The sequence below is a fragment of the Octopus sinensis genome, linkage group LG3, assembly GCF_006345805.1.
Source record: "Octopus sinensis linkage group LG3, ASM634580v1, whole genome shotgun sequence".
Taxonomy (NCBI): Eukaryota; Metazoa; Mollusca; class Cephalopoda; order Octopoda; family Octopodidae; genus Octopus; species Octopus sinensis.
The window spans coordinates 75,429,892-75,442,391 of NC_042999.1; the positions used below are offsets into that span (position 1 = coordinate 75,429,892).

The window sequence follows — 12,500 nt, forward strand, 5'->3', positions numbered from 1 at the left end:
CCAAACCTACAAAAGAAAAAAAATGGAACAGTTACATACATACATACATACATACATACATACATACATACATACATACATACATACATATACATACATATATATATATATATATATATATATATATATATATATATATATATATATATATATATATATATATAGGGAGAGTTTACGAAAAAAAACAAAAGATGAAGACAGGTGGTGTACAAAACAAACATACGTATTAGTATAACGCTCAGGAATAGAAAAAGTCTTTTACGTTTCGAGTCTACGCGCTTCTACAATATATATATATATATTATATATATATATATATATACGCACACATATAATATGAAAATATACACGTAAAACACCAAAACACCTGTCGAGAGAGAGAAAGAGAGAGAGAGGGAGAGAGGGGAGAGAGAGCGAATATAAAAACAAATGTGTGTTTTTTTGTGAGTGTGCATCTTTAGATGCACAATTTTGTCTCTTATAGTCGCGGGTTGAGACTTGGGTGCAGTTGTGTGAATTAAAGCAAAGTCATAATAATAATAATAATGATAATAATAATAATAATAATAATAATAATAATAATAATAATAATGATAATAATAATAATAATAATAATAATAATGATAATAATAGTAATAATAATAATAATAATAATAATGATAATAATAATAATAATAATAATAATAATAATAATAATAATATAATAATGATGATGATGATGATGATGATGATTTCGTTTATTTGCCACAAGGGTGAACGATGAGGGGCACAATACAAAGACAGATATAAAGTATGGGGTTTTACATATAATGAAATGATAAAAAAGGTAAGAAAGTATACACGGTATACACTGAGAAAGAAGGGGCATACGTATAGCATACAAACGTTAAAAAAAATGTAGCGGCGAGGGTGGTAGAGATGTGGCCCTCCTGATACAGGAAGGCCTCTAGGGATAATCGAAGAAACCCACTGTCCGAGATTTCCCTGAAATCCCAAGAGCAAGTACTTTCTCCAATTCCCTTTCTCCGACTCACAGGTCTAGACTTAGTGAGGTAACATCTACTCTTGCCATTTTCGCAACTTTCACCCACCTTTCAATAAACTCACTGAGGACAGCACCTCCCTCTCCACTCTCAATTTCCTTTTCAAGTGAAACTTGAAGAAGTCAATAAGAGCTCTACCAAAGAGGAATGTATCTGTCCTCATGCTTTTCAACTTTGTCCACCAAACAACCTCTTTCCCCACAGCCACTAGGCAAAGGAAAACTGCCTTGCCGGCCCAATTGAAGGAGGGCAGCGGTGCGATCAACACTACAGACTCGGCCGACAGACGGATCCGTCCCACACGTGACAGTAGCTGTTCGACATATCCCCACAAGTCAGCAATGCCCGGACACTGAACGAGACCGTGCAGGACGGTTTCGTCACTCTATGCGCACCTCGGATAAGCCCGTCTGACAGCATATCCGTACCTGTAGAGTTTATCTTGAACCGGTAACACTATCAGGCCAAGGACGTCTGAAAATTATCCATGATAGTTCTCGATCGGAAAGTCCTCCAGAACAGACTAGCCAGTTCGTTCTCGTCGGCACCCAGAGTCTCCCTGCGAACGTTGTCGCACTTTCCTGCCACTAATCCTCTATAAATTTCTAAAGTGGAACATCCACCGATTCCATTATCCGATGAGTAGAAGGCTGTGAACGCCTGACGACATTCTAGGTGCCAGGCGCCCAGTCTTGGTCTTTTCGTCACTCAGGACTGCAGCTCCGTTAAGGAGACGAGCTGCGGAAAAACAAGTCTCACAAACGGAGCCCACACACGCTCACCGTCCAGAAATCGTGGACAAACATACAAATATTTAGTGATAAATGAAGGCTCTGGTATTCAGCATGCAAGCATGAAAGAGAAGATCAGGAAGGAATGTTATAGGAGAGTTCGTGCAGTCCTGAAATCTAAACTAAATGCACGTAACAAGGTGTTAGCTATAAATTCCTTAGCAGTTCCAGTTGTTACTTATAGCTACAATGTGTTGAACTGGAATATGAGGGAAGTAAAGAATATAGATAGGAAAATACGCAAGCTGCTGAGTTGTAATAGGATGCACCACCCAAAGGCAGACGTAGATCGCCTTTACCTCCCCAGAGTCCAAGGAGGTCGAGGCCTGATCCAATTTGAACTAGCTTACAAAACAACCACAATTGGACTGGCCAAATATCTTGAAATAACGAATGACTGGATGCTAAAGCTCGTGGAAAATCACGAGAGACGAAAGAAGCTTCATTCTATCATAAAGGAAAGCAAAAAATTTGCTATTGATCTCGTGCAGAATACCCAAACTGAACAACCCGAGGGAAGAATGGCAACTATTGTTGCAAAGAAGGTGAAAATAATGGTAACGAAAAAAGCGCATGAGCAATTGGCTGATAGGTGGGAGGAGAAACCTCTGCACGGTAAATATGTGGCCCGTAGCAAACAAGCTGATGTTGACCAGAAGCAAACCCATCAGTGGCTACGGAGCTCAGTGCTAAAAGCAGAGAGCGAAGGTTTCATCCTGGCTGCTCAAGATCAAAGCCTATTAACCCGGAACTACCAGGCCAATGTGATGAAAAATGGAGCAGACCCAAAATGCCGATTCTGCAACGACATGATTGAAACAGTGGACCACCTAATCTCTGGATGTAAAGTCTTAGCACCAGTGGAGTATAAATTAAGACATGACAGAGTTGGCCAATATCTCCACTGGCTAATAAGTCAGCATTACAATATCAAAACTGCCGACAAGTGGTATAATCACTACCCTGAAGCTGTAACTGAAGGAGAAAATGTAACGATTCTGTGGGACTTTCCAGTACATACAGACCGAACCATCAAAGCCAATAAACCGGATATTGTTGTGAAAGACCAAAACAATAAAGTTTGCTTATTGATCGACATGAGCATCCCCTGTGATCATAATATCTCGGCGAAAGAGTTTGACAAGCTCAGAAAATATAAAGACCTGCTCATTGAAATTGAGAAAATGTGGCATCTCAAGGCGGTTACAATACCAGTAATCGTAGGAGTACTAGGAATGATCAAGAAGGGAACCGAAAATGATATGAGAATGATCTCTGGCTTACCATCCCTGCAAGAAGTGCAAAAGACTGTCTTAACTGGTACATCACACGTATTGAGAAGAGCATTGTCGATGTGAGAACTATTACTACCCATGTATTCTAATTTAACTTAAAAAAAACAATGAACGAACTAGTGAGTTTAGTTTAATGGCCTACCAATGTATACTATGAGTTTCTTTGCCCTAGGAGTCGGGAAGACCACTCGGCAAGAAATGGAAGCAAATTTGAAAGAAGAAGAAAAAAAGATAACAGCGATAATAATAATATAATAATAATAATAATAATAATAATAATAATAATAATAATAATAATAATAATAATAATAATAATATAAAGATTGAAAATCATTGCTTGGAATGGCAAGAGTACCCCACAGGGTTCTTGAAGCAAGATCAGTAAGCAAGTGTCACCTTAGTCTGCTGATTGTGTACAGCCGATCTTTTCCATCATACCCAACAAAATAAGGCTGAGAATTTTCATGATATATTTGGCCGTCATTCATAAGCGAGTGTGAGATGGTAGCTTGCACAATGCTTTTCACTAATTGTTTTAGGTGCCTATGTAGACCCAGTAGAGCATTGCAGATGTGACAGATTGAATAAGAAACACTACTTCAGCGTTAGGCTCGTACACATTTTCAGTGGAGTAAACGGCAACACCGCGAAACAAAATTACTTGCTGAAAAACATGATTGTTATTCCAATGCTTTAAGCACTAGGTTAAGCTTACAACCAAGAAAACAATATGGCATATAAGCAAAGAGAACGATAAAAAATAAATTAATGATCTCGTACTTGTTAATGCGATCGACGTAAATGTATATAAGAAATACAAACAAATACTATTTAAATGCGACATTAAAAAGAAGTACCAGAAATCAAAGAACGTGTAAAACAAGAGAACCTCGCTCAATCTCAAAACATCAGTCGTTATGAAACACGACAACGATTCTTTGAACAAAATAAACAGTTCTAATCAAAACCAAACGAATTTATGGAGAACTACGTAAAAATATAATAGAAATGAATACAAAGTTCCAGCAGTAAGAGTTGAAGGATTCTAAGGGAGTGTTTGAGAAGAGAAGAATTACTGCAGCCAATATTCTGCTAAATAACAAATGCAGCATCTGACCAAATGGGGGAAGCAATAGCAATACAGTATGTAACAGATGCTACAAAAACAAGCATAAAAAATGATAATGTTCCAGATTTCTAGTTGATATATTCAAGTAGTACAAGGAAAAAAGAACATCAGAATGTCATACCTAGAATAAGACTATCTCAACTTTAAGACTAAGCAAAAGTCGGTGAGCTGGCGGATTTATTAGTGCGTCGGACAAATTACGGAGCAGCATTTCCTCCGGTCCTTTATGTTCTGAGTTCAAATGCCACGGAGGTCGACTTTTCATGTTTTCGGTATCAATAAAATAAGTTCCACTTGAGTACCGGGACCGATTTAATCGATTTCCCTCTCCCCTCAAATCTATTGGCCTTGTACTAACGTCAGACACAATCTTTAGACTAAAAATAGATACTAAAACCTACACACTCGTAACTTGCATGCTTGCAGTGAACAAACAGTTATTACAAAGAATAAACGCATACTTGGAAAATTATTTACAGAAACACAGAAGGAATGCAGCAAAGGATCATGCTGCATGTTTGTAAATATGAATTACTGACCAACCCGACTCTCACCGAAAACAGTATTTGATAAAGAAGGGTGTGAGTTTGGTTGAGATAGAGCTTTCAGAGAGATTTTATTACTGTCTCTGTAGATTCTGGAAACTTCATCCTCAAGTAAGATTGCATGAAAAACAAACAGATACTCAGAACAAATTATGAATAAATAATAAAAAGAATTTTACAGATACAGACAAAAGCAAGGATTATAAAGAAAGTAAAATATTTAGAAGAGAAATAAGAGATTCCTTTTTTTTTCACACCTTCTACGAATTGCATGAACACTTTAACCAGTATGATAATCTAGACTGAACTCAAATGCAAATGCTAAGAGAAGGAGCTAAAGATCTGTAGTATATGGGTGACCTCAATCTGTACACGAAAGATGACAAGCAACTGGTACTACTATTAGAGTATATAAATTCAGTAGTATATTCGAGAAAAATAATACGTCAATGCAACATTAAAATAGAAAATTAATAAAAACGCATACAAGATTAAGAGAATTAGATCCAACACAGACTCAGAAATACTTATATTTGCATACGTACACAAACGAAGGGAAAGGTTATGAAGGAATAAGATATATTAGGTTAATTCTTACAATAGAAGTAGAAGTAAAATTAAAGGCATCACTATTGTATTTGTTTCGTTATTAAATTTTATTTATATTGTTCTCAACTAGACTCTAAATGAATTTCCAAAGCTAGATAAGAAGAAAAACAATGACTGTATTTACAATATCCCAAACACCAACCCTGAATAAATATATTCAACACGAATACAGGACGATCTTTTTCAACGAGAAAATTATTAAAAGTTATTTATTTTAGGATGTCTTAAAAAATCCATCGTAATATAAAATAGAGGATACGATCTTAGACAGCTTTGACAGGAATGGAAACACAACAGCAGAAACCATCTGAACAGAAAACAAGAACTAAATTTAAAGGGGAATAACAAAAGAATATCCATATTTAGCCAATATCTGACAGGCCTAACCATGGTGTAAGTAGATAAAGAAAAATAGCAACAATGGCTGATAAACTGAGAGCTAAAAACTGAGATGGACAGCATTTTTATTGCGGCATAAAACCGAATCTATCCAAGCAAAACCTACAAATATATAATAAAAGCAGAATGCAAGAATTTGAGGCTGTAGGCACATAATCATACTGTTTCTGATTAGTATTGATATATATATATATATATATATATATATATATATATATATTATATATATATATATATATAAGAAAGTTTGTTTGGTAAAGCACGTGGGTGAATATATAAGAAAATAGTAAAGTGTGAAAAAACGACAGAAGGCTTAAGAAATACCAAAAAGGATCAGTAAGGAATTCATTACTAAATCAATTGAATTCATCCTACACAATAACCACTTCATGTTTGACAATACATTTTACCGTCAAAAATCCGGAATTGCTATGGGTACAAGGGCAGCACCAGTCATTCCGAACTTAACAATGGGATACATGGAAATAATCATTTACCAGGAATCTCTATCAATCTTTGGAAACTCCCTCTCTCAATACATAAAAGAGAATTGGAAACGATTCCTAGACGATTGTTTCATTCTCTGGAATGAAAACATAGATAAACTCCAAAAATTTAAAAACCTATTGAACAGCATAAACCCAAATATACAGTTCACAATGGAATACAACCAAAAGGAGCTCCCGTTCTTGGATATACTAATTAAAAAAATTAACCTTAAAATAGAAACAGACATTTTTTACAAAGCCACAGACGCCAAACAATACCTTCTTTTTAATTCATGCCACCCAAGACACACTAAAACAAACATCCCCTTCAACCTTGCAAGAAGGATATGCACAATAGTGTCAGAACAAAATACCAGGAACTTTAGACTGCAAGAACTCAAAAACACCCTAATTGACAGACATTACCCAGCTCAACTCATAGAGGATGGGATCAGACGTGCAACAGAAATCAACATAGAAACTTTAAGAAAAGTTCAACACAACAACACACCTTCCCCGAAAATACTACCTTACATATCTACATACAACCCCAGAAACAAAGAAGCCTTCACCATCATCACCCAGAATTTACCAATACTTCATAAAAACCCAAAATTAAAGGAAATTCTAAACATACACCAAATCATTAAAAGCTACAAACAGCCTAAATCACTTAAAAAGATTCTCACAAAGGCAAAATTGTCTTCTAAAATTACGGACGCAAAAGTAAAAAAATGTGGTAGATCGAACTGTGCAACATGTCCTAACCTATTGGAAGGATCAGAATTCTTCTTTAAAGAGGGACAGAAATTCAAGATCAAATCTAACTTTACTTGTGCCTCTGAAAACATAATTTATGTCATTAAATGCTCGGGCTGCCACCAAGACTACGTGGGTTCCACGGGACTATCACTCAGGCGTAGATGCACACTGCATCGACAACAGATTGCATTCCCAGAATATAGAATGATACCTTTTAGTGAGCACATTGAGAAATGCGCAAAGCAACTACTGCCACAATTTTTAATCTTCCCATTTTACCAATGTGCTTTCGGATCATCAACACAAATGAGACTGAACAAGGAAACATTCTTCATTGAAAAGTACAAACCCAGACTCAACCATCCGAACATACCTACACAGAGAAATTAACAAGGGAAAGGGAAAAACCATCCGAACATACTGACACAGAGAAATGAACAAGGGAAAAGGGGAAAAAAAATTTTAAGCGATTATCTCCCTTACACCGGAAGAAATCACTCACTACCTCCCCTTATTTAGAAATCTCCTGAAAATAAATACAACGATAACTCCATGCAATATAAACATAACGTCACAAGAAATTTGAAAAGCTACACGCGAAACCGGTAATTTCTTTAAAAATTTTAAAATTATGTCATTTTAAGGAAAGGAAAAAAATTTTTCCAATATTCTCCAGACATTTTGACACAAATATATATATTTTTTAACATTTAAGCCTTCTGTCGTTTTTTCACACTTTACTATTTTCTTATATATATATATATATATATATATATTATATATATATATATATATATATATATACTAGTATTATGATCCGACGTTGCCGGGTCATAGTACTAGTGCATGTATATATGTATATATGTATATATATATGTGTACATATTACATGTACATGTATATATATACATCTACACATAAAATACAAAATACAAAGTTATATCTTGATATCGCTAGTGATAACAATACTCAAAATATATAACAGACTGGAATTATAGGCCCGTCTCTTGCAATTTCGATCAATTGTATCTTTCCTCCCTCTTGTATAGAAGTGTGGCCTACCTTTACTTCTGAGGGGACATTTTTAATTTTTATCCGGGTCGTCCTACATCCCAGATATAAAGGTGAAAATAAAATATTTCCACTTTGCAAAGTTCGAGTCGAGTACTCCCTTGCACGCTCCGTTGACTCGAACCTTGCTTCTATTGTGGCGAATTTGCCGCGACTATCTTTCATAGTCGCACCAAGACACTTTTCGATGGTGCTTTCCCCCAGGTGTTCAAATCTTTTTTTTTCTCTACATTGTATACTTTATAGACAATAATCTTTTCTTTAATTTAATTTTTTATTTCGTTTGTTGGTGTTATCCTAGATTCACCGTCTTTGTCGGTAATCAATCCGAAATAGGTTTGTATTTCTTCCATTTTAATTTTAATGAGTTCGCGCCCGCCGACGGCTGCAGCGAAATTCATTTTTGGACTTTCTTCTATCGAAGGCATTCTAACAAAAATGCTTCCGTGTAAACGGTGAAAATATTGTCAATTTCCCCAAACAGGGATACAATTCAATTTTTAAACAATAACCAAAGCTCCTTCTCCCAAAGGGGAAGGGTTACAGTTTACAATTATTCAACAAATGCAACACAACAACGTTTCCCTTACGAGGAACCAACAAACGTGATAACAATAGTTAAACAGTAATAATAATAACAACAGTACGCAGTTGAACCTATAGTCCTTTATGTATAATAGTCCATCTGGACCATTCCATTTCTGCACGCTAATTTTATTTTCAATTTATTCCCATTCGTGTGAAACCACTTATTCAAGCTCAAGTCATTGATGCAATTTTATACCAATTGCTATTTTTACTTTTGTTATGTTACGATTATATTATTCTTTAGTTTGATTTTAATTATTACTTACTACATATAATTCAATTGTTATTATTATTTTTATTGTTAAAGTGAAAGCATCTGACATAAAATAGAGAAATGTTTTTGTTTCACTTTTAACACGTAATACTGAAATAGTGGAGAAGATATGATATTGCTATGGGCTCGCTCTAGGCAAGAAGTTGAACATCTTTTTGCCCATGAAACTACATGGAACCTAAGTAAGGCATGTGTAAAATTTGAATGAAATTGGTGGTGTAGTTCTCAAGTTTTAGGGAAACACACAGACAGACAGACAGACACACATTCTCAGTTTTATTTATATAGAGATATATACGAAAACAAGTACATTCAAGTATGGAGAACTAGACTTTTCACCACTTGCCGGAATATATTTGAAGAAGCACTCCCCAGACACGGTTTCATAGAATGACAAAATGACTGTATTCTTGAACACGACAATTTTTACAGACAAGTAAATTAAAGTAAATCTCCGCCGCTAAAAGAAATATTTTATGACTAATGTGTCGATTCTACCGGATGATATAATATCTCTAACACATGTAGAGGACTTATGCAAACATAATATCAAGAAATAGCGATAATGTGAAAGTGAGGGTTGAAAATAGACTCAACACTTATAAGTGCTTTAGGAATGATATAAACGATACAGATAAATACGTCACCAAATCGCAGATCTCACACAACATGCAGCTATTGTTAGACTCAGCACACCACTGAAGACTCAGTACAGCAGAAAAATACAAACGAAAGAAATGTTGCAAGTATCCTAGATACAAAGCTACGCTTGGCTTAAAAAAGCACTTAATTAGAAAACTACAATTGCCCTGATGCAATACCAGGCAGTGGCTCTTAAGGCTTCTGATCTGAAATGATTGGAAGTTTTAACATGTATATGTTTTGTCTTGGTGTAAAGAATGGGATACAGCAAATATTCTGTTCAATGCCACAGATTAGGTTTTCAGTTGTTTGACCATAACCTGGCGAGCAGGTGACTTAGTGGCTGACGATATGTGCATCTCTGATCATGAGCAGGAGTAGTGGGGAGACATCATAGCCTTGTGTTGAGAGGAATTATTTGGGGTTTGGACAATTCAGCCTGGAAACTTGGGTGTTTCGTCCATCAACCTTAAACAACCCTTGTTCGGAGACCTTCTGAGTGGGTTGGGCTCCTCGACCTCAAGAAAATTCTGACTGGGCCCCATCTGCAAGGTCATGCACCGTTTATCTCGATATGAGGTCACCGTGTCACGTAGATGTGGTTGTGATGCATGTGTCTGGTGTACCGTTATCATTCGGGTAGTCATGATCGGTATATTAGGCTTCGTGTATTTGCAACCCAGTGTCATTTTGATGGCGTGTACCGCTCTCTCAATAATAATTATTATTATTACAATAGCAATAATAATAATGATATGATGATGATGATGATGATGATGACGACGACGACGACAACAACAGCAGCAGCAATAACAACAACAATAATAATAATACTCTAGATTTGCCGGAAACCACTAAAGTCATGGCGAAATGATCAGGTAGCGAAAGTGCTGCATAGGAAACTGTGAAAAGTGGGGGCTAGAGAGAGGTATGAGCATAAACTGCAGTGGGTGGTGGAGTCAGAGACTAGCAAAATCCTCTGGGATTTCCCAATCGAATCAGGTGCTAGATCAGGTGGGAAAGGTGCACCACATATGCTATATAGTTGAAGTAGCATGCCCCTTTAACTCACGAATAATCAAGAAGGAAGGCGAAAAAATAGATAAATACAAGTCTCTTAAGTACGAAATAGCCTGCCTATGGAAATGAAGAAGGTGAAAATAGTGCCTATTATTGTTGGATCCCTTTACAAACTCAGTAAACCCCTGGAATGGTAGAGCTATTAAGTACACTGCTACCTCAAGATAAACTCTACAAACATGGTAGCTCTAATAGCTAAACTTCTCTAAGAATCTTGCAGGGTGACCAAAGCAATTGTACATGTACTCATTTACTATCAATACATTGTTGACTGGTTGAGTCATGACAAATAGCAGCTGTTGTATGTAGGAAAAATCGTGTCCATTATAAGATATATATTATATATATATAATTATTCTATTTTCAGTTATTAGATATGAGGTAGATTTAGAAAAAAGGCACCAAAAAGTTATCAAGAGGAATATCAAGGAAATTGGAATAGAATGCCCAGTAGAACTGTTACAAAAGGTTTGCTTTCTTGGCACTACCAGAATAATCAGGAAAGCATTAGATAGCTAAAAAGAACGGATAGCATGGTACCATAGGCTGCAGTTAGTAAGCCCGCTACACATGCAAAACTCCAGGAGTTCCAACAAAACCTGTGATAAAAAGAAATAATAATAAAAATAATAATGATGATGTTGATTATGATGAGGATGATGACGATAAGACCTACACAATAGCAATGAACATGTCCTTATCTAGTACAGAGGACTGGATGCTGCGGCTTGTGTGCAAGCACGAAAGCAGCAGAAAGTAACATTCTACTGTCAAAGAAGCTTGTAAATTCGCAAAGGAACTCGGCATTAACTCGGAATTAGATAAAGAGCCTGAAACTACTGCCACCAAGCAAGCAAAATGAATCACGCAAACTGAAAAAAAAAAAAAAAAAAAGAAAAGAGACCGGCAGAAACAAGTTGAGGAACGGTGGAGTTCATATTGGTAGCACTAGACCAAAGCTTGCTTACCAGAAACTACCAAGCTAAAGTTCTTCAAAACGGTTCTGAACCTAAATGCAGATTCTGTAACACATTTGATGATACAATACACCGTCTCGTTTCAAGATGTCCTGTTCTGACACCAGACGAATCCAAAAAACATTACTACCAAAATAGTGTAGGACAGTATTTACATTGGAAAATTCGTAAATACTACAAAATCAGCACTCCTGCTTATTGGTATGAGCATCATTTTGAGCCAGTCGTTGAATGTAAAAATGTCACTGTCCTCTGAGATTTTTCATTCAGCATCGACAGAATGATCCAGGATAATCGACCAGGCATAATTATTAAAGACGAGGAAGAAAATAACTGTAGACTAAAAAACGTATTAATATTATATCTATAAAAGAATTTGAGAAATTAAGTAAATATAAGGACCTGGAAATTGAAATACAAAAGATGTGCTATCTTAAAGCAAGAACTGTTCCTGTTATCGTGGGTGCCCTAGGCATGATAAAGAAAGGTAAGTCAGAAACATTTAGATAACTTCCCAGGAGAACCATGTCTCAGAGAAATCCCAAAAAACTATATGGAGATATTTCTCTACTGTATTTGCCACTTCCCCTCTCCAAGCTTTCAGTCATACTGTAACATCTCTCATCCTTCACTTGCTTGAGGGCGCTGGCAGTGTCTCAGCAAGTGATTGCAACAAACATCCAGGTTAAAAGCAAACAACAGCAATAATAATAATAATAATAATACTAATAATAATAATAATAATCCTGAAATTTTGGGGAAGGGGACTAGTCGATTTCATCGGCCCAGTGTTTCACTGGTACTTAA

General features: G+C 36.0%; 1 protein-coding gene across 1 annotated transcript in view; it reads right to left on the minus strand.

Annotated features, from left to right (window-relative positions):
* LOC115209485 (homeobox protein Nkx-2.3-like) overlaps nucleotides 1-10,283 on the minus strand; it is an 11,410-nt gene extending 1,127 nt beyond the window's left edge. Inside the window, exons 1-2 of the mRNA XM_029777909.2 lie at nucleotides 10,172-10,283; nucleotides 1-6 (exon numbers count right to left, since the gene is read on the minus strand). The exon at nucleotides 1-6 is cut by the window's left edge and continues 1,127 nt beyond it. Of these exons, the coding sequence (XP_029633769.1) occupies nucleotides 1-6; nucleotides 10,172-10,283 (118 nt within the window). The remainder of the gene's footprint in view (nucleotides 7-10,171) is intronic.
* Between the last annotated feature and the right edge of the window lie 2,217 nt (nucleotides 10,284-12,500).